The 23,792-nt window shown below is 45.6% G+C and overlaps 1 protein-coding gene across 5 annotated transcripts in view; it reads right to left on the bottom strand.

Moving 5' to 3' along the window:
• Positions 1-23,792, bottom strand: part of Cyfip2 (cytoplasmic FMR1 interacting protein 2) — a 115,221-nt gene that overhangs the window by 89,877 nt on the left and 1,552 nt on the right. For all 5 annotated transcript variants that reach the window (XM_021175634.2, XM_021175636.2, XM_021175633.2 and 2 more), the window contains exons 2-3: positions 5,414-5,553; positions 3,550-3,639 (exon numbers count right to left, since the gene is read on the bottom strand). In XM_021175634.2, coding sequence (XP_021031293.1) covers positions 3,550-3,639; positions 5,414-5,530 — 207 coding nt within the window. In that variant the 5' untranslated portion in view covers positions 5,531-5,553. The remainder of the gene's footprint in view (positions 1-3,549; positions 3,640-5,413; positions 5,554-23,792) is intronic.

Raw genomic sequence — 23,792 nt, forward strand, 5'->3', positions numbered from 1 at the left:
TAGGGCCACGGACTTCTCCAGGCTCTCATCGGGACCACCCAGGATGTAGGCCGGGGCAGGCAATAGCAGCATCACCTGGGGGCTTGCTGACAAGGCTGTCTGAGCCCCTGAATACGAACCTATATTCCAGCATAGTTCCCAGGTAAGTCACGAGCACCTTATATCTTAGAATAGCTGATCTAGTAAGAACTTCAGTGAAAGCCAGAAGAGAGGCCACATATTCTACGATTCCTTTGGACAAAATACCCACAAGAGGTACAGCCTTATGGACAGATTGCAGTTGATGGAAACACGTGGGGAGAGGACCTGGGTTGACTGCTAAAAATTCTAGGGTATCTGTATGGGGCAATGACATTAGATGGTGGTGACAGCTGTATAACATTGTGAAGATGATTAAAAATATAGACATATATATTTTAAGCAGTTTCCAGTTATGGAAAGCATTCTCCAAAGAATATTAGGAGACAAGAATTAGCATTATGCTTCCTCTCCTTGAAAATATATTTAGGGAAAAATGAACTTTAAAATTTAAATCTATTTATCATATTCACTTTATAATACATTTTAAAGGCAGAATCCAATTTAACTTGGAGTTTGCTACTTAATTGTGAATCTTCTCAACAGCGATAGCTTCCACTCTTAATTAAGAAGTCAGTAACATGCTGTCCCTGAGGGAAACAACCAAGACCGACCCATGGGCTGCCTGCTTTCTCTTCTGTCTGGGCACACGTGTCTAAAAGAGGAACTGACAGTAATGTAAGGAACACGTGGCTATTCTCAGCCCCCTACCCCCACCCCCCAGTGCCCTCAGCAAGTATAATTTCATTCAGTTAAAAAAAAAAAAGGCCGCAGCAAGCATCTTCAGATCCCAGGCTCTGTGCCAGAAACAGAACTGAAAACCAAGATGTGCACTCTGCCCTCTGGACAGTTCAACCATGGTTGTTATATAACAAGCCCAGAATACAGAGGTCAAGATGGCGTGGTGGAAAGAGCTCTGGATGTGGCCTTGGGAACCTTGAGTTATTGGCCATCTTTTATATATGTAAATTATATGTATAATATAGTATATTGTATGTGGGTATTATATATATATATGTGTGTGTGTGTGTGTGTGTATATATATATATATATATATATATATATATATATATATAGAGAGAGAGAGAGAGAGAGAGAGAGATACATACTTCTGGCGCTGTGGATGACTTTGAACTTCTGATCTTCCTGTCTCTACTTCTCAAGTGTTAGGGTTACAACATTTACCACTACGCCTGGTTTATGTGGGTGTTAGGGACCAAACTTAGGGCTTTGTGAATGCCAGGTAAGCAATCTACCTACTAAGCAGTAAGTTTATGCAATTTGCCACAGCAGCATCAGAAAACAAACAGAATCATGTTTAGAGCCAGCCTGTCCTTTAGATTTGCCTGCCTGAGCCTGTGACCTGGTATCTCGGAGACAGTCTGGTTCTGGTTCCCCGAACCCAAAGAATCATTATGCCAGCTGGAGTTGACGTTCGGTTTTTCTAGTGTATACGATCATTACAGCTGTTCCCTGGAATCCCCACCCCCACTCTTTCATGCTTCCAGTAACAATCATTTTGAGACTCTCATCCAGTGTATCTGTTCCATTCACTCCTCTTTATAGCTCATTCTAAGACTAATTACAGATCAAGCATGGCTGAACCTGAGTTCGCCTCCCTTTAGTGATAGGGTCTCAATTCCAAGCTTGCTTCAAGCTTCCTATGTAGCTGAGAAAGTGATCCTGAACTTTTGACCCTCCTGCCTCCACCTCCCCACAGTTGAGATTACAAGCATTTGCCAGACTATACCCAGTTTATTTGGTGCTGGAGATTTGGTTCATACAAGTCAGGGCTTTGTGTGTTCTACACAGGCACTCAAACAACTGAGCTTCGTCTCCAGCCTCCTCTCTGCACTTTGAGGAAATGAATGAAAGTCGCTCCGTTACAGGCTCCCCACACGCCATTCATACTTGAGACTGTGACTCTGTTTCTGGGTGGGCCCATTTGAAAGGTGACTGAAGCTCAGAGGAGATCATGAGGGCAGACTCTCACTCAATCTGTCATCCTTATAAAGAGAGGAAACTTGGGTAACACACAGAGACATCTGACACCCAGGGGTTTGGGAGGAATGAGACTGAGTAGCCAGGGAAACATCAGGAGAAAGCAGCCCTGTCGACAGCTGGTCCAGGAATTGCATCCTCCAGGGCCATGGGAAGCAAACACCCATTGTTTAAGCCGTTTACTCATGGTATTTTGCTATGGCAAAATGATCTCCATGTCTAGACCTCATCTCCATCAATGCTACGTACAGTACCACACATAGACACACCCCAATTTTGGGCAGTCTGAAAATTCTGTCTTTGCTCATGCTGATGTTCACCTGCTAGCCCCCTCCCCATCTCTTCTCTGACTGCTTCAACCTTCCATGGGATGGAGAGAACCACAGAAAGAGGTCAGGACCGTTCCCAAGTTCATGCAAGGACTTACTAGCTGTAGGACCATGAGTAACTTGCTTATTAATTTCTCCAGACCTCAGTCTTCTCATCTCTACAATAGGTATAATGATCCCTTTGTAAGCCCCCGGGTTATTATGAGGCTCTGATGCTCTCACACAGCAGATTGCCCTGTCTACATTTCAAAGAGCAGTGTGTACAACATATGCTATCATTACCTTCTTACAAGGCTGTACTAAAAAGTGGCTTCCTCCATCAAGCTTCCTCTGGCCTTCTCAAGGCCCCTTGAAAAGCTGACCTTCAAACTTTTATCACAATGTGGAACATTTATACAGATTTATATTTGCCTGCAATAAATATTCCAAAGGCCAAGCTTTGTCACCAGAGAGTCCTAAGTTTAGAACTATCACCATTCAGCAGTGAGACCCCCGAGTCAATTTCTTAACAGTTGAGAGGCTTCAATGTTGGCCAGCTGAGATATTGGGGCTGCCAATGACCTACCTCACAGGGTCTGTGTGAGGATTAAATGAGACAATGACCATGAAATGTCTGCATAGAAAAGGTGTTTGGTTGCCTTGTCTCTTTCACACTTGACTCACCAAGAACTGAGACTGGCCCCACACTAACTCTAGAATCAGCTCACAGCAGGCACACAATGCATAACAAATGAGTTGGGTTTGTAGAACATATCCCGCACAGTGAGAAACGTCCAGGGAAATGGTGCAGGAACCCACAGATGAGGAGTCTAGAACTCTACAAATGTCTCTGAGGATAAAAGGGAAGAAGAGAATTCTGCCCTCTTAGGGTCAGACCCTACGAGGAATGGAAAACAACTGGTTTCATTTATGAATGATTTAGGCCAGCGGCTTCCTTGCGTCAATAAATAATATCTTGCAAAGCCACATCACTGTCATTTTTAGGAGGATCTTTTTTTTTTCAGGATGGACTTTCCTAGGTCCCCTGACTATGGCAGAGCATACTGGGGGAGCTAAGCACAGGTCTGGTGTGGGAAGTTGCCCATGGTTCCTCCTGCTTCTGCGGGGCATACAGCTGCACATGTGGGTCATGGAGACTTACCATGCTCGAGTGGACCGTTGCCTGCTCAATGTACCTTGCAATGCCCGTGACAAATGCATTCCTGTCCTCGAAGTTCGTGTCAAAGTTAGCCTGTGGAGGTAGAGGACAGGAGGGACATTTGGTTATTGGAAAACACATCCAAGCTGGCTGGGTGTCTAGGGAACAAACAGTTACCAACAAAAACCCACAAGCTTTCTGTGGAAACCTACTGCCCGGTGGCTTTAAATATTACCCCCTGGTCAGCTAAGGGCAGACAGGCAGTACCTGCTTCTCATTGGTAACTGGTTTCACTCAACCAAGCCTCAGAAGTAACCATTTAATTCCAAATTGGCACTTTTAGATTCCAGTTAATAAGGCCTTACTGATAGACTTTGCCTATTTATTCATGGGATAAATGCACTGACTTTAATCTGTTTTATATGCATGTCATCATGAATTAAAAAACAAACAAACAAACAAACAATCTAAGCACAAGGAAACCATACTTCCAGCTAACTAAGCAAGTCCAAACAGCTGGTAAAAGTCAAGGTGTGCATGGCGTTTATCCAGTCACTGAGACATGTGTCCCTGAGGGTGCACAGGTGTCAATGCACGAGTCAGGCCATGGATGCACTTTTTACAACAACAGCATGGGAAGATGGAAACACCCAGCAAAAGCCTAAATAGATGTCAGTGTGTACAACAGGCTGGAAGAGACCACGAGCCGCCTAACCTAAGGTGGTTTTACTGCACTGATGCCCGAGTAATGGCCACAGGAAAAGATTTTCTCGCTGTGATTTTTTTTTTCTTTTTGAGACAGAAGTCCTCTCTGTAGCTCAGGCTGGTCCAGACTCCCTGAATGCTGGGATTACAGCTGCGAGTCACCACAGCTGGCTCCACAATAAATGTTAAGAAAAAGATGAATTAGAAGTATATATATTTATATAAAATGAATTCCTATTTTAGTAAAAAGAATAACTATATATCATATATACTTAACAAAATGTTCATGAACACAGAGGAGGGTATGCTGGGATAAGAAATTTCTATGTTACACTTTTCCATTTTGTTTATAATGAAAATCTCTCTACATATAACTAAAATTAAAATATGCTCATATAGTTGAAATTGTGATCTGTGTTAAAAGCTACTTATAAGTCAAATTTAGGAAATGAATCTCCAAGTATGTGACTGATATATGTAATTATTGAATGAAATGAAAAAATTTAATTATATTTATTCATAGTTCACCATTTAAGACTTAGCAAAAAGGCCCAATGTAGCCCCAATTTCCAAATTAACACATTTCTTCTCAACATGACATTCAGCCTGACACACCCAGACAAGGGGCTTGGGCCAAGCTGCCTCTTGCTTCATGGATACGCTCCTTACTGGGCCTGCCAGAGTCATAGCTGTATGTAATGGGATGGTGGTTTATCGAAAGATCTGATCTAGGGCCAAAGCAAACAACTGTGACCCACTTCCCTGAGCCACGGGTTGCCATGCAGGCTTATGTGAGCTCTTGTCACGCACATGAAGGAAAAGTAATTACCCAGGCAGACTCTAGAGGCTCCTAAGCTGCGATATTTAATTCATGAGATCAGGGATGCCATAATCCGGGTGGTGCAATAGCAGGAACAGTCCAGAAGGAATTCGGGGTCAGAACAGATCAACAAACGCTCCCTAGGGCAGGGAAGCGGTTCTGGCACACATTTGTTAGTTAATCTATTCCTTCCACCGGGATCCTAGAGTGCACGGGGACTCCATCAGCTCCTGACCTTTCACCTTCTCGACACAGACCCCCTCCTCCCTGTACTTCAGGGCAGGTCCTTTTACAGGACCTCTGGAATCCAGGTCTCTCCACTGACACTGTTATTTCTATTACCTGGTACATGATGGAGGATGGTGGGGGCTCGATACATGGCTGCTGGTCTGGGAGGGGCAGTTCCTCCAGCAGGTCCACGTTGGACAGGGCATCTTCCAAAGTGACGTGGGTGGTCATGGCTGCGGCGCCTGTCTTTCACACTGATGGAGAAGAAGAGAACGACAAGGGAGAATTTCAGACACCTCCAAATAATTCCTTTGTCCTCATCCTGCCCAAGCCCCTTCTGGAGGTGGAATGGGTCAAGGGTCACCGAGGTCACTCTCAAATACCACTTCCTCATGGGTATTGTCTACCTACCTACACCTTTAAAATCTGAGTCTCACGGTCAGCGAGATGGCTCAGTGGGTAAAGGCACTCACTGCCAAGTCAGATGACCTGAGTTTGATCTCTGGAACCCTCGTGGTAAAGGAGAGACCTGATTCTCACAAGTCGTCCTCTGACCTTCACACACCCACCATGGCATGAACCGGACACTACTACATCATGTACACACAAAAATAATAAATTAGATAATATATACATTTTGAGGATACCTCAACTGAGCCTCATGCAAGTTAGAGTATGCCCCCACATGAGTGGTGGAGAAGCACAGCTCTGGGAAGTAATGAGACATGTGACACACACATGGTCAAGCAAGCAAGAATCTGGATTGATACTGGGCACAGGGACATGGGCCAGGACTCCTGTTCTTCTTAAGGACATTCATCAATTCCATTCTTAGATAATGGTAAAGGATAAATATCCATCACAGAACAGCCAGGATGATCAAGGGGACCTGGGTCTGGGTTTTATAGGCTAATAGAGCAGGGACTATATAATTGTTAACTCCTATAAACCAGCCTTGTTTGCATCAATGAAGAAGCTGCCATGTCCTCCCTTGGCCTGGGGACATTTTATGGACCACACCAAAGTAGCCAGGCTTCAGTGGGTATTTTCGTCTTGGACCCAGGCAGGATGAAGCTGATTAGATGTTAACTCAACCCCTTGCTGCTTTGCTGCCTGGCAATCAGGGCAGCTAACTAACCCAAGCTAATTGCTACTTTAAGAATATAGCACTCTGTTAGCAAAGGATTCTTTTTTTTTTTTAAACACAAATTTACAGGTGAAAACTGATCAAAAGCTTCTAACGCATGACTTAGGGTATAACTCGTGTTCCCATAAGTCGCCTCCGAAAATGATATCTTAAACCAGGCATAGTGGCAGATGCCTGTCATGCTAGCATTTGGGAGGCTGAGGCAGGAGGATCCAGAACTTGAGGCCAGTTTGGGTTACACAGCAATTTGTAGGCCTGCCTCTTTACGCAGCGACTGACCTCACACTGCATCCCTCAAGTGAAACAAAGACCAATACTGTGAGTTACCACAGCGCAATGAGATTCGAAATCAAGCATGCAAACTGGAACCCCCAAAGTCTCTGAAAACTCACGAGCACGCAGAACTTATTCACAGTGATTTCAAACACAAGTGGTAATTACTTAGAACTTAAGAGCATGAAGAAAAATCTTAAATACATTTAGTTGAGGGTAAGAAAAGTGGAGCTTGGGTCTTGAGAGAGAAAGCTCAGCGGACTAGGATTCTTGCTGCGCGTCCAGAAGGTCGGAGATCGGTTCCTAGCACCCAAGTTGGTTCAAATCCACCCGTGAATGCAGCTCCAGGGAATCTGGTGCCCTCTTCTGCACTAACATAAAAAAACAAAAACCCCCAAACCTTTAAAGAAAGAAAAGGGAAACTCCATTAGCCCCATGTTGCACTTAAAAAGATCAAAATCTCAATCCCAAAGAAACAAAGCCAGAGGAGTCGGTCATGACGAAGACAGCAGAGGTGAACTATAACCACCACAAAAACCCCAAGGCTTACAGAAAGATCAGGGACAAGGAAGCCAAACCTTTGCTACATGAATAAGAGCATGTAGAGGAGTGCTAGCCCAGCCCCACACAGAAGTGTGGTTAAAGGGCTGGAATCTCTCAATGCCAGGGACTGCGCCCTGAAAAATTGTGTCCAATTCCAGGCCACAGGGGCTGCAAAGAGCTGGAGTGTATATACCCAAGATCACACTGTGACCAGACATTTCCTTCAGGTCCAAGACTGGCAGGGCAGATGGGGGCTGGGCTGGTACAGAGCAGCTGACTAAATTCACACTCCAGTGAGTTTCAAACGCACCTTCTGGGCATGTACCCTGCCAGTGGCCCAGCCAGCCTCCAGGAAGGACACCTGGAACTCAGCAGTGACCTTCCCCTTCGCCTTTCTTCTCATCCGGACTCAAATTCTAAGTGTGGTGCTCAGGTCTACAGTAGCATGACTGCCAGGCCACACCAAAGCCTCTCCTCTGCTGCCACCACCTCCTCCTCCTCCTCCTCCTCCTCCTCTTCTTCACATTAATATCCTTTGATTTATATTTTACAAATTATGTGTATGCCTGTGTGTAGGTAGGTGCACATGTGTGCAGGTGCTGGTGAAGCCCAGAAGAGAGTATCAGATCCCCTGGAGCAGAAATTATAGGCAGCTGTGAGCCTCTAGATGTGGGAACTAAACTCGGGTCCTCTGCAAAATATGTGCTCTTGACTTCTTAGTCATCTCTCTAGCGTCTCTCTCATTTCTACTAAGTCTACTTGAGGGAGGGATAATAATTTATAGGGTATATGATCTATGACTACAAAGCCCAACGATTCCCTTCATTATGTCAGGCAATAATAATAATAAACCTTTCTTGGTGCCGGGCACAGCTAGCATTCACCTGCTTGCATATCCTACCAGCCATGGGGACTCTGCTCCATAGACGAGTGGACAGTCAGTGTTTAGAAGCATGGTATTAATGGGCTCTGGCTCTGTTTTCACCAAGAATCACACACACAGCTTAATCCATATCTGCTGGGGCTCCACCCCTAAGACCAAGATGGCATCGGTTAAAAGCACACTGTTCCGTCGCAGTAAGAAATCCAGACTGCTACTTACTGAACCAACTGCTATGCGCACCATGCCACTGGCCAGGTTGCGGAGGGCAGGCTGTCGATCACACTGTCGGCTGGGTGTAAAGTGTGTAATTGCAGCGGCCTGAGAAGTGCAAACATCCATGCCCATGGAGCTGCTGCAGCCGTCCTCAGTGAAGCCCAGGCAACAGTAAGACAACGCAGCAGCTAGCCCATGTGAACCACACGGACCCATTCATCTGAGAGGAGGATGCGTGCACACACACAAACACACTTACTGAAACAAAACTGTAAGGGCAGGCTATATAAAGACAGCCGAGCTTTGAGGAAGGAGAAGGAAGAAAGGTGAGGCCTTCAGGGCCAGAGAAACGGTCTAGCATTCCCTGAATCCATCTGGCTTTCCAGATTTTTACATTACTATAAAATAAGCATTAAATTTAAAATGCAAACCCTTAAAAATAATAGGAAAGAAAGAAATGAGTGTGTATATCAACAAATTGTTGGCATAGTCACGTCAAAAGGAAATGTTCTAAGTGATTCTATGCTTGGGATGTGTGTGTGTGTGTGCATGTGTGTGTATACTGTATTAGTGTGTGCACATACATGCACATGTGTGTGCCAAGTGCCTGTGACAGCCAAGGGGGACATTGGAGGGTCTCCTATTCTCCTGTCACTTTATTTACTTCCTTGAGACAGGGTCTCTCACTGAATCCAGGGCTAAGCTGATAACAAAAATCAACCAACCAAACAAAAACCAAAAACCAAACAAACAAAAAACAAAAAGAGAAAACTTCAGCGTCTCCTGTCTCTGCCTCCCCCAGCACTGGGATTCTAGGCTTTTCCACGGGTGCTCGGGTGGCTAGCACTCCTACCCTCTGATGGATCTACCATCTCTCCAGGCTCTAATTCGGTAATCAGATGGTAGCTACAACTGGGATACAGCTTGAGAATGACTAAAATAAAGTAAGGGGAAAGAAAGTTGAGAAAAACACAAGCTCACACTCTTTTCAGTGCCACATTGGTGTATTACTGTGATGTTTGAATGTATTGTGAGGAAAAGAGTGATAATGAGATGTGTTCCCGGTGGTGTTGAGACAAAGGCAGTCTGGACGTGGCTGAAAGGAGATACACGGTTACGACTGAAGAGAATCATTAAGGCCCAAATACAGCAGGAAAAGGTATCGTGGTTAGCTTCAAGTATGGGCTTGATACAACATGAAATCACCTATGAGCAGTCTCAGAGGGGGAATGTCTACACTGAGTTGGCCTGTAGTCATATCGATGGGGGACTGTGTTAACTGAGCTGACTGATGTTGGAGGACCCAGCTCGCTGTGGGTAGCACCATTTCTTAGTCAGGGAGTCTTAAACTATATAAGGGGAGTATGTGTGCATTGATTTCTTTCTGCTTCTGAGTGTACAATGTGACTAGCTGTCTTGGGGTCCTGTTGCTATGTCTTCTCCAAGGAGACAGACTGCAGCCTGGAGTTGTAAGCTAAAATAAACCCTTTTTCCTTGGGTTGCTCTTTGTCCAGGTATTTTACTACAGCAATATACATGAAACTAGCACAAATATGGATAAGAAGTATCCAGAAGAACTTATATGTTAATAAATATGCATGCATGCACATGTGTTTATATTTATATTAAAATTAAAACACATTATAAAGTCCCCACTGACACAAATACACATATAGAAAGATACAAATATGATATTTACATGTACAGATAGAAGCATATACATTCAAGTGTGTATTTCTCTCCACCAAAAAAAAGACCTAGAAACAAATCCCAACCCATAAGCAACATGCACCTTCAGTGCTCAGTCGCAGTCTGCAACTATGACTTCCTATTAAGGAAATGAATACGTGAGTCCAGGCCTGAGGCAGAAAATGTTCAGGAAGGTTGAGAACTTTCCTGGCATCGCAAGGAAGCTGACTGTTTAAGATACTGGGGCTGAGCCGGGCATGTAATCAATATGGAAGATGACGCAATGTCTTCAACAAATAAACTGAAGGGGCAGAGGGGTAGAGGGGACAGAGGGGTGCAGAGGGTGGGTGGGGAGAAGGTGGGGGCAGGGATGGAGGATGTGGAAGATGCACGCCTTTAATCCCAGCACTCGGGAGGCAGAGCCAGGTGGATTTCTGAGTTCGAGGCCAACCTGGTCTACAGAGTGAGTTTCAGAACAGCCAGGGCTACACAGAGAAACCCTGTCTCGAAAAACAAAAAACAAAACAAAACAAAACCCCCAAAACAAAAACAAACAAACAAACAAAAGATCCTGGGGCTGTGTGTGCAACAGATCCAGAGGAGACCCTGACTCAAGCTTCCTCTCTCCCTGATTGGACCACGTGAGCATTCATCACCTAAGCCACAGTGGACCAGAACAAGAGTAAATGCCTTCATATCACTGAGACCAGAGAGTTACCAAATCAAAACCTGGTTCTTATTCCTTGGATAGTGCCTGTGATCCAACTGTTGTGTAGAAAACGGGAAAACACAATGAGATAACTTGTCTTTCCTAACCCAAGTAGACTTCTGGGTAGGATAATCAATTCAGAAGAAAAAAGACACAAAGTTTTCCTTTCGGAGACAATGCCAACTGTAACACCTGCTTTCCAACCCCTAATGAATAAGTGGGTCTATGCACCAGTCCTCAAGGGGGCCAGCATCACGAAATGAAAACAGCCAGGTGAATCACATGCTGTCTGATGGATGGATACACCATCACGTGGCAAGAATGCTGGACCCAAAAGGAACACCAGAATCTCTTCAATCCTTTGATTTCAATTCACATTATAACACGTTACAGGCATGTAATCAATACGGAAGATGACGCAATGTCTTCAACAAATAAACAAGGGACAGAGGAGTAGAGGGGACAGAGGGGTGCAGAGGGTGGGTGGGGAGAAGGTGGGGGCAGGGATGGAGGATGTGGAAGATGCACAGCAGTGGGGGGCTGTGAGATTTAGTAACCTGACACAATGTTTGTTTGGAGCCTGGTTCAACTATTTGGAACTCACCAACCTGCAAGCAAAACTGTAACACTTGGGGAAAAACAAACAAACTGGAAACTGAATCCCGACTGCACCCTTGATACTTGGGAGAAACTGCTATTTTAGCTGAAATGCAGTATCAGAATTATGTTTTAGAAGTGTTTTCTAGAAATATCTACTGAAATAGGAACAAAGTGACACAGGGGTTTACTTCCCAATAATACAAGATGGGGAAGAAAAAGAACGGAATCATGGGTAAGGACGAGGGTTGAATGGGTAAAGGCGCTTGCAGTCAAACCCGGGGATCCAAGTTTGCTTCCCGATTCATGTAATTTGTCTTTTAACCTTAAATATAATTTTATAAAGTCAGGCAAGTGTAAGAACTGTTGGTGCCCTGTGATGCTAGTAAGGCTCTCGCTCTCTCTTTCTCTCTCTCTCATCTCTCTTTCTCCTATCCAATTGTGTGTCTGTCTGGAACTTTCTGTAAAAGCCCCCAGCTCAGTGTATTAGCACCCAGTTCTTATTGGAATTCCCTTGTCCCTTCCTCCCTGCCTCCACTGTCACTTACCATGGTCCTTTTTCTCACCTTTCCCCTAAAACCTGGGCTTCTTCAGAACTTCATAGGCTCCAAAAACATCCATTTACTAGAATAACCCTTAAGGTGTTCCCCTTAAAAATAGTAGCATCCCATAGTTTCCTTGAAGAAAGTAAGTAAGTAGGCTGCCTAATAAAAACTACAAATTAAAAGTCTTTGTTTACATAAGGCGGCTTTTCTTTTCTTCTTGGAACTACAGCTTCTGCAATGGATTTGACTCTGCAGCTCATCCGCTGCCTAAGGGAGGTGGAAATCAAACATTTTTAGTTCAAGTGCTGGAAGTCAGTGCCAAACCCACATAAATCAGAAAGGAGGATGTTCTAGAAGCTTGAACAGAGGTATATGTGAAACCAAGCGTGCCTTTTTTGGCCCGGAAGGCCAGCCTGTTATGCAACCTGAGAAAACACCATGTGTCTAGTCCATGCGCACGGGCCGTTTTGTCATTTTGGAAAAGGGAGAAATAAATTACTCCAAATTCACTTGAGGCCTGGTTCACCTCAGGCAGTTGTGGTCTCTCAGCCTGAGGATTCAGGGAAGTTTGTTTAATTCAGTGTCTTCACAACCAACCTAAAGCCCCTGGCCTGGCTGCCCCAAGAGAAGTAGCAGCTCTGAGCTGATAAGTAATTTGCTTCTGAGAGGGGAAGGCAGAGGCTCCAAGGCTGAGATGACTGACAGACTGCAACAAGGCAGGCTGAATCCTGGCACCAGTGCATGATAGGAGTTAGGAGAACCTGGTTTTGGAAGTGCAGGGTCTCTCATTTGCAGCTAAAGTAGGATCTCACTGCTATGCTCCTTTTGACAATTTCTGGAAGGAATGAGAAGTAAGGCATTTTTACTAAGGTGGAATAGCAGTGGGTGGGTCTGAGGGCTGGGTCTGAACCTGTTGCTCAGCACTGAATAGCCACTGGACTGTAAGCTGCTATTTAACCCCTTCGGAACCACAGTTTCCTTATTTGTAAAAGGATCACAATTTATAATCGTGCCCATCTTTTGTTCTGAGCATTTTATAACTTTTCAGCATGTAGAATACTTAACAAGGCAGCCTGCACCAGATTAAGCATTCAGGGAATAAGTTGTCAGAAGATAAAAGGAGGAATTATCAGCTTACGCAATTATCAGCTTAGTCACAAGTCATGAATCACGCCAAGCCTCCATTCTCTGAAACAGACCGAGAGCTCTCAACAGAAATCAGAACAGCAGGTAAGGTGGGAGCAGAAAGACAAGCACCATGAAAAACCATGACGGGGCAGCAAGCTGGCTCAGCTCAAAGCATTTGCTGTGCAAACCTAGAGATCTGGGTTCAATTCCCAGAACCCATAGAAAGGTGAAAGGAAAGGAGAAAACCAACTGCAAAGCTACCCCGCCTTTCACACATGCGCACATGACTCTCCTTGCATGTGCAGTGCACACACACATATGCTCGCCTAGTTTGCTTTTTGTTGCTATGAAAAATCTCTGCCCAAAAGCAACTTGGAGAGGAATGAATTCATTTAGCCTTATCGGTGATAGATCATCATGGAGGGAAGTCAAGACTGGCACTCAAGCAGGAGCCTGGAAAAAGGACCACAAGGGACACTGCCCATTGGCTTGCTAAGCTACTCTTCTTATAAGGTCCAGGCTCACCTGCCTAAGGGATGGTTCTACTCACAGTGGGCTGGGCCCTCCTGCATCATTAGCAATTAAGAAAATTCTTGACCAGTGCACACACAATGCACACACACACTCACACACTACTAAATTTTCTTTTTTTAAAGACTGGCTTGCATGAGATTACTTTTTTTGGTAAAGGTTAAAGCAGAAAGGGTCTTCCTGATTGGACTAACTCAGCCAAATTAGGATCTCCTGTCTTCAGAAGAATCAACAATAACAAACAGGCTTGTTTGGGAATCCAGCCCTCTGTTCACACTAAAGCAGTGGCTTCTCACTGCCCAGCACTGAAAGTCATGGCGTGTAAACCACAGAGTAGGTGAACACGGTCGAGATTTCCCCACTCCCCCACCAAGGCAGCCCTTGTCACTAAGATGTCTGTATGACTCTTTCATCTTGACTTCCTGTCAGCACTGCCCCACAAATTCAAGAGGGTAGCAGCTACTATCTGCTGTTCCTCTCAGATCACCGTTACTGAGAAATAAATGCTTTCATTCATGCTAGTGACTGGCAGAGGCCAGGCTCACAGGATATCTTTCTTTCTAGTTCCGTGTTATTTTAGGCCATGCCTGCTTTTGTATCTTTTTGGAAAATGCTAAGCACATCACCTCCCTCCCAGGTTGGCTGCTTTTCCAAAACTTCCTCAGAACCACAAAACTCTCCTATGTTGGAAAGATGAGGAAACAGTCATTTGGGAGGTTCACAAATATCTAGAAGCCGGGTATTCTCCTTCTATTCAGCTATCCAGCTAGAGGATACACACACACACATACACACACACACACAGACATATACTTACATAAGCACATATATTTATATATATAAGGAAAATACTATGCAAAGACATGTTAAAATATAAAACAATTAAAAGGGTCTCATTAGTATAAGATGGGATGGCATTTGGGTGAGCAAGCAAAATCCCAAGGGCACAGCCTGCTTCTCCATCCATCATGCTTGTAGCAGAGGGTGGCAGGAAGCTTTGCGGGCATAGAAAGTGGTCACGGCAGGGTACCACTCCATGGAGACCCATGCCCTGTGGAGTGGAGCCCCTTCGGACCTTAGAACCAGCCGAGCAGGAAAACGCTTATGTATGCTCATCTCACGGGGATTCCAGAGTGTACCATGCTGGGCCGTGCAGCCTCTGCTGAGTGGGTTGGGTGTGAAGAGCTGTACAGGAACAGTCTGCGCAGACAAAGGCCAGGCTTCCCAGCTGTCAACCCTGTGGGAACCACTCAGAGCTACTTTTAGGGGATAACCTATACTGAGGCTTCTTAAACTTTTTCTTTTATGATCACTTTCAAGCTAAGAAATGAAGACTGTGTGTTTACAGGTGTATAAAACAGGTATGGGGCTGGTGAGGTGGCTCAGCGGGTGGGAGCGCTGGTGCGCTTCTGAGGGTTCTGGGTTCCGATCCTAGCAACTGCCTGGTGGTTCACAACCATCCATGGTGAGATCTGACGCCCTCTTCTGGTGTGTCCAGAGACAGCTACAGTGTACTTACATATAATAGTGAATGGGTCCTTGGGCTAAAGCGAGTTGGGCTAGAATGAGCAGGGCCCAAGGGAGCGGGTTGAAGTGAGCTAACGGCCGGAGCAATCGAATAGGGCTGTCAGCCAGCAGGGCCAGAACCAGCATAGATCCTGAGTTCAGTTCCCAGCATGGTGGCTTACGGCCATCTGTGCAGTTGCAGTGTACTCATATACATGAATGAGTGAAAAAAATCTTTGAAAAAAAAAACAGGTATGCAAATCAAATGTTTTGATTTGAAATGTTTTCAGGGAAATTCATTTTCAAACAATTTCTTGGCATTACATACCAAACTATCGTGTATCAAAGATGAAAGCGGTTTGCATAATGATGAGATAAATGTGTGTAGTGTGCACACACAGGCAGATGCATGTTCCCATGTACATTAGCATATGTGTGTGAACATGCATGTGGAGGACCAAAGCTGACATGGCATGTATTCCACAACCACTTTCTATCACACATCCAGAGGTAGCATCTCTCTAATCCAGAACTTGCAGACTTAGCTAGTCTTGCTAGCCAGCTCGCTCAATGGAGCGGGTCTCCAGGCTCCCACCTGGACTTTGACACCAGTTCTGGGAAACCAAAATCTGCTTCTCCAGCCTCCCTGCCAGCCCTTTCCTCACTGAGCCATCTCAGTGGACCCTGCACTCATTTATTGTTACATAAATATTTCACACTGTAAGGTGCAGGATATCGTCAATGTTTTTCAGTTTGTCTACAGTTTGGTTTTCTAATTGTCAAAGCTGAAAACACATTTCAGAAGTAGATACTACAGAGTAACAAATGCAAAAAACAAAACAAAACCAGAATCAACAACAAACAAAAAAGCATATTTAGAGCCATTTTGGAAAATGTTGGAAATTCTGTCCTAATCCCAAGTCAAAATTCATTTCACACTCTCCCCCCCCCCCCGAAACGCAGTAACTCAGACAGCAATTTTAACAATCGAACATTCTAGCACAATGCAACTGGATGGAGTATGAATTTGTTACATGCTGAGGGACAACAGAAGAAAATGTTGAAAGTGTTTGTTTTCTGTAATTATACCTTGTTGCTTTTTACTTGGCCAAGGAAACTCACTATAATTGGAGCAGGAGAGATGGCTCAGTGGTTAAGAGGTTCGATTCCCAGCACCCATTCAGAAGCTCACAACTGTCTATAACTCCAGTTCTAGGGGATCTTACACTCTGTGAGCATTGTATGCATGTAGTGCACAGCAGACATGCATGTCAGCAAAACACCCAGTTACATACAATTAAATACAAGGAGCAGGTAACGGTGCCTGCTGACAAGTCTGGTGACTGGAGCTCAGTCTCTGAGACCCACACAGTAAAAGAGAACTGACTCTTGCCACTTGTCCTATGACCTCCACAAACATGCTATAGCATGAGTGCATGCTCGTGTGTGTGTGTGTGTGTGTGTGTGCGCGCGCGCACGCGCACACACTCACACAGCCCATAAATAAATAATAAGTGGATAAAATATAATAAAACTAAAACTTTGTAAAAGGATATTCATAGCAACATTCAACACAACTGTCCAGAAGTCCAAGAACTCTGAATATCCTTCAACTGACTGTAATAAAACTGGTACGACTGTAAACATGATAGTATTCAGCAATCCAGATTCATACTTCAGTCCAGATACATACAATGATCCTAAATGCATGCATGAACCTTGAAAACACCATGCTAAGGATAAAAAGATTCACATTGTATGAATCCATTTACACAGTGTGTCTAGAAGAGCTATGGAGACACAAACAGACTTGTGGTTGCCTAGGGTTGCGTGTGGGTTTGGAGGAAATCAGTGTATGAGGTCTCTTTCCAGACATGTGCTAAAATATTCTCTGAGTGTGGTTGCACAGGTTTGTTAGCTACTACAAATTATAGAACTGTATGGTTGAAATAGTAGTTGCCGGGTAATCCAACTATGTCTTAACAAAGCTGCCCCCCCTCAGATTAGTATTTTTAGGAACCAATGGGTATAACATAAAAAGTAGGGTACAGAGAGGGCCAGGGATGAAGCAGGAGACAGTGGGAGGGATAAACAGAGTGACAGCCAAACCCCTCCCTGTCCCATGGAAAACCCCTAAATTGGCTGTCCAGCCTCTCCTCTGCCTGGTTGTTGTCTCTCTGAGACACAGTCTCTTTGCTCTAGAGCTGACAGCAGATCTCTTGGTATTGGAATGACAGGTGCGCATGCCCACGCCCACCCCCACCCCCACGGCCACCGCACAGTTCTCATCTCATACTGTGCTTCTGCTGAAGCTCCACTCTGCAGAAAAGACGTCCAGAAAAGATAGGAAACTGCTGGGGCAGGGGCAAGATAGATTTTGAAGTTCAAAATGAACAACAAGAAAAAAGAGTAGCTATCCTACAGAGTGCTCTTCCCAGTGACGCAAAACCCAGGGCCCAGACATGACTCTTGCATGCAGTGACTTGGCTGGTTCAGGACTAACACAGCAATCTGGGAAGACAGAGTCTGATGCAGCAACTGACATTTAACTTGACATTAATTAAAAAAAAATCTAAACTTTCCAATGGAACAAAACACGAAATAAGAAAAGAAAGAGAACATCACTTTTGGCTTGCTTATATTAGTGACAAACCTTAATAATATAGGTGTTTTACGTTAAAACAGAGATCTCAGGAGATTAGGAAAGGGGGTCGGGGAACAGGGTGTGATTTATGGCAACAGGATGATCAATTTGGAAAAGACTTAAGCCTAGAGCAGCGGTCTGAGCACATCAGAGACTAAGATGCAGCTACTTGAAGAACCACTCTGCAAGGCTGTCCTGCACCACGGAGACTTTTAATACTTTATTTTTTTTTTTCAAAAGCAGATGCATGTATTGCTTTGAGCAGAATTTTAAATTTGACTCTGAAATATTAACAGCCCACAGAACAGTTGAGACACCTGGCAGTACACAGCCCCTGCTGGCTAAGCAGGGCCTCATGGCCTATCCCCTGGGAGCAGAGGCCCTGCCACCTGCCACCTGCAGCGGCTCTCTTCTCAGGGAACCTGAGGGTGGAGCAGAGAAGCCCAAGTCAGCCTCCCCTTGAGCTCCTGCAGAAAGCCTATCCAACCTGCTTGTTTTTCTACAAGGACGCAGAGAAACAGACCTTGGGGCAAAGGGCCTTGCCATTTCATTGGCTGCTTTTCTCAGTCGCTTCCTGTGTTAGTGGGTAGAGGAAGGCATTTTGGTGACAACCAAAAAGTCAGCAGATGCCACAAGCTCAGGGCCACAGTCCCCAGTCCTTTATGCAGGGGAGGTCATCTAGCCACAGCGCCCACCTAATTTTGTCCTGAGTAGGGATCACAGCACAATGCCACACAAGGAACCCCAGTGGGACTTGTATGTGGAGAGGGGAGTGAGCTTTCAGATGCGCTGGCTAAAGGAACCATCTGCTGAGGAAAACAAGAGGGGACTTTCAGGCTTAGTCTCTAGGTTGGAGGATATAGAACTTGCCTTCATCACTGGGGACCTGAAACCTGAACACGGCTCCGAGACTGACTTAGGCTCCCAGATCACTCACTGTGAACCGTGGAGACTGAGCTCTGGGGGTGGGGGGGTGGGGTGGGAGGGGGGCAGCTCAGTACGCATAGTGCTTAGTGTGCGAGCATTCAGAACTGAGTCTGATCGCCAGGACCCATATTTTAAACGGTAAAAGTTGGGCGTGGTGATGCTTGCTTGCAATGCTAGTGCCAGAGAGGCGAGGACACATGAATTCTTGGGGCTCACTAGTCAGCCTCACTAGTGAATGATATCCATGGTTGCACGGTTGACCCACAGCCTCCATTTGCATACACACACACACACACTCACACAAGAAAATATAGGAAAGCTAGAGTGCCGGTAACCTCCACCATGATGTGAGAGGCTGTGTGGTAGGATTTGTTACAACTCACAGTTCAAGCACTGAGGTCTGCAAACATGCTGCATTTTGTAAAGCAGGAGGAGAGATTTCAAAGTGTCCCCACCATATCACGTCTAACGTGTTTGTCCTTTCTACAGAGCATGGAAAGATTGATGCAGTCACACCAATCATGTGACTACTGTACAGCATGTAGGTTTAAAAAAAAGAAAAGAAAAGAAAAAGAGAAAATCACTGTACTTGATCTTTTCTCCCTGGGCCTTTCTAACCCGTAGGCAAATGATTCTGGTGCTAGGTGGAACATTTGTCTCCATATAAGGAGCATGCTTGAAGCTACACTTCCGCAGCTTGGACCATCTGCCCACGGTGGCCAGAGTATACAGGGTCACCAGTCTCTTCAAGGACATCCTGGCTGTGTGTGCCTTTGCTCAAACCACGGCCACAGCTTTGTGGCTTGTTTCCTCCTCTTCTCAAATCCTACCCTGTGTCCAGAGCCAGGCCTCGATCGACCTATTCTGAATGTAAGGAAAATGTTGCTCATGTAGGCAATGGAATGGGTTTTTAGCCATAAAACTAAAATTATTTCGTGTGCAGAAAAATGGACGCGACTGGAGCTCATCAAATCCAGAGAATTAAGACAGTCTCAGATAAGGCAAATGTCTTCTCTCATCCATGGGACCTAGATTTTATACAGATGCATAAAATCTCCTATGAACAGATCGGGAGGAAAGGAGAAGCAAGTGTCTAGAGGAAGAGACAGGACTAATGTGGTGGGGGGAGGAGGAGAAAGGTGACGAGCGGGGTGGGGTGGGGGATGGGGGTGGGGAATGCTTGAAGTAAACTACATGCTCGTATGGAAATGGCCCTGTGGAAGCCAGTGTTCTAGAATAACAAGAATAAACAGGTCAGCCCCTCTCACAGCAGCTATACTCTCCCACACTCCCACAGAACTCATGGTATGGAACTCTCAAGCCTCTCATCCTGTCACTAACCGCTTCATACACTTACAGACTCTCTGGGTTACCACCGATGCCAGGAATAGACTTCTTTTCTGGGTCTGACTCCTCCAACTAGCACAGGGGGAGGGACACTGGGCACGGCATATTCATCAATGTTTAATGATGTATTGACTACATGAGCCAATGACCCAAATTCATGTCTCCTGTTGTTTTTTTGTTGTTAAGAATTTGAAACAATATCATGGTCCCTCGAGGCACCACATCTTCAGAAGCCTTCCTTGTCTACTCTTCCAAGAAGCTAAGGAAACCTCTGTAGATGATTCTCTCATCCTATAGTCCCTATTGCCTACTATATCATGTCTCCTTCCCACATGGAGCTGTAACAGATTTGGACATTGAAGGGAGACTTTTAGATTGTAATTATTACCTCACGATTCACATGCTGCTGGAGTCGATCGTAAAGCATCACATTTTAAAGGCACACACGGAAGTATGCCTCAGTACTGAGATAATGAGTTTCTGAGATGAGGGTCTGCCCTGTATACTCTTTGAGTTTATGGGCTGTCTTAGGGTTTTACTGCTGTGAACAGACACCGTGACCAAGGCAACTCTTATAAGGACAACATTTAATTGGAGCTGGCTTACAGGTTCACAGGTTCAGTCCATTATCCTCAAGGCAGGAACATGGCAGCATCCAGGCAGGCATGGTGCAGGAGGAGCTGAGAGTTCTACATCTTCATTTGAAGGCTGCTAGCAGAATGCTTACTTCCAGGCAGCTAGGATGAGGGTCTTAAAGCCCACACCCACAGTGACACACCTACTCCAACAGGACCACACCTTCTAATAGTGCCACTCCCTGAGCCAAGCAGATATAAACCATCGCACAGGCCTTCGGGGAAAGCTGGACAATTCTCACAGTCAGCCCTAGCTTGTTTCTTAATCCCCCCCCAGAGGGACCTGGTCCAAACTTTGGAGTTTCCTAAGGTCGCCTCATCGGTCCATCACCTTTACTTTCTGTAGAAAGCCTCACATCCTGTCACAGTTCATCGTAACTGTCAACATAACAGGATGTAAACTCTGAAAGTGACTCCAGGAAGGTTTGACTAAGGAGGGAACGTCTACCATCGGCACTGAGTAAGTGGCACCTCCCCATGGGCTTCATCACAGAATAAATAGAAAGAAATATTGATGACGATGGTGGTGGTGACGATTAATAAATAACAAGCTGAGTACCAACAGTCATCTTTCTCCAACTCCTGAGTCAGCATACAGTGTGACCAGCTGCTTCATGCTCCTGCTGTCATGATGGACTGTACCCCTTTCAACTGCAAACCCAAAGAAATCCTTTCTTCCTTAAGTTGCTCTTGTCGTGTGCATTTTTGTGAGATTTACAAGCAGCCATACAAAGAAAGTCCCTCCAGCCCGCCTAGGGATTGGAGTCTGAGAATTTCTACTGTGAGAAGACTGGCTGCTGAGGTCAGCACCCAATCAAAATGTGCCACCCCCAATGAGGTCATCACTGGGCCTCTTCCTTTTGGGAGGTTCTATTTGCTTTCCTCTGTCATCATACTGCTTCTGAGATGACACGAGGCTTTCGAAGTGCCACCCAGGCAGCATGAGCCCTTCAAGAAAGTCCGCTGCAGTCAGCTCTGTCCCCTGAAACCATTTCTCTCAAGAATTTGCACTTGATTCATTTCTCCTCTGTTGCCAGAGCCTAAAAAGCACTGCTTCAGTGGATGTCTTCTGTGGCAAATCACACGCACAGTTTACAATGGCCATAGCTCCAAGGCTACCGCCCGAACTTTTGCATCCTAGCAGATAACCTTCACACACTGAGTGGATCCTGATGTGTTTTTACACAGATAAGGACATTACAGAACCTGTGAGCCACAAAGTGCCTTTCAGTTTCCTTTTGGCTCCAAGGCACAGAGAAGCCACAGAACCAACTCTTAAAACTGACACGCAAAATACAGTTAATAAATCGTTCCTTTAAGAATGGAGGCATGCATCCAAAAGAGCCATGCTCGGGAGTCCCGTTCTCTTCCTCTTTCCATGACTTCTTCTCCACCTGGGGCTTCACAGACATTATCTCATCCCAGGGCTTTGGTGGCAACAGATAGGTGACAGGCTTAGTGGACTGCTTTCCATTGCTCAATTGTTGAAGTCGGAAAAGGCAGTGGCCAAGTTAAAGGCACTCAGGAAGCCTAGGAGGAATCCCAGTCCTAGCCTCACTGTGCTGCCCTGTCCATCCCAGACTAAAGCCAAGCTTGCCCTTGACATTTTTGAATTGGTTGCAAAATGCTGAATACACAGAGGAAGACATTCTTCCCGGGCTCTGTGTGCTGAAACGCGAGAATTACCGCTGCTCTCCTGCCCCCACCCCGTCCTCCTGCCAACTCAAGTTCAACCTCGTTCACTTTCAGCAGTTGCCAGGTGAAGCCCTGGCCAACACCTTGTCTGATCACATGCCTTTCTAATGTCTCTGGCACGTACCAACTGATCCAGCAGACCAAGTCCCCTTGAAAAAGCACGATTCAGATAAGTCCCAGAAGTGAAGAGGTCGGAGAGGACCGTGAATTGACTATGCACGTGAACCAAATTCTCGGCGATCGTGTAAATAATGCATCACGGCAATAGGGATATAAATAGGAGACTGCTTGTGTGCCACACACTATTCAGAGCTTTCGTGCATCCTTCTTTTAATAAGAACATCCAAAGATTCACTGGCCCCTCCCCCACCACAGCTGGCCTCCGAGTCACAGGATTCACAGTCTGCAAGGCACATACCGCTGCCTTCCCCATCCACCAACCACCTCCAGCTACAATCGCCAAGGCCATTCACCGGACCCTAGATATGGCTTTGCTTCTCAAATTGACAAGACCAAAGGCCTTTCACAAAGGCTCCAATGAGGTGACTGACGTCTGGTTTCGTCAACTATAAGTGAATAATTAATACTTGCCAGTAAAGAAATAGACTCATTGTTATGGTGGCCACATGGAGGCTACAGAAAGAGCATTTTGTGAAGCTCTTGGTGGAACCCTGGGGCTAACAGGGGCCCAAAGAAGCCTCTTTGAGCATGGAGGCTGGGGCTGAGATGTGAGGACAGGAGCCCTATACTGTTTTCCAGCAATGCTGTTCCCAATGCTAATTAGCCTGTTGCCTATTCATCACCTAATTTAGCTTTCAGGTCAATGGCAGCCTCAGAGGCCCAGTGACCACTGAAGGGTGCACTTCTGTTACCGGGGCCCTTGGCTAGCTGTTAAATTACTTCTCCATGTGATCTGATCTGAGCAAGAGTCTCCAAACCTGTGCCCCACCCCACCCCCCACTTCTGGCCTAATGCCTAACTCACGCTTTTTCTTTCCATTTTCCACCACATTAGGGAACAAGGCAGTCTTGGGTTCCTATAGAACCAGTCAGAACTGGCCAGGAACTATAATAGAGACGATTAGTGAGCGAATGCCACCGGCCTGGGGCTCAGCAAGCAGAAGTACCCAGGGGCACTGGCTTTGTAAGCAGCAGTGTGCAGTCTGTGGCTTCATAACTGTCAGGGCAGATGGCAGCTAGCTCCAGTAAGGAACTCTCCACGGGCACATTTCACACCCCTCAAGGAGAGACTGGTGATCAACAAAAGCCTTCTGCTGACAGTAACCCCTGACCTCTCTCTCTCTCTCTCTCTCTCTCTCTCTCTCACACGCACACACACACACACACACACACACACACACACACACACACACACTCCTACAGTACTCCTGCCTACCAGGCCAAAGCAGCCCTTGACAGAAAACGAAGCTGGCAGCTGCCAGATAGGCCATTCTGACCACAGTATTAGTGCCACATCTAGCT

This window comes from Mus caroli, chromosome 11 (assembly GCF_900094665.2).
Source record: "Mus caroli chromosome 11, CAROLI_EIJ_v1.1, whole genome shotgun sequence".
Lineage (NCBI taxonomy): Eukaryota > Metazoa > Chordata > Mammalia > Rodentia > Muridae > Mus > Mus caroli.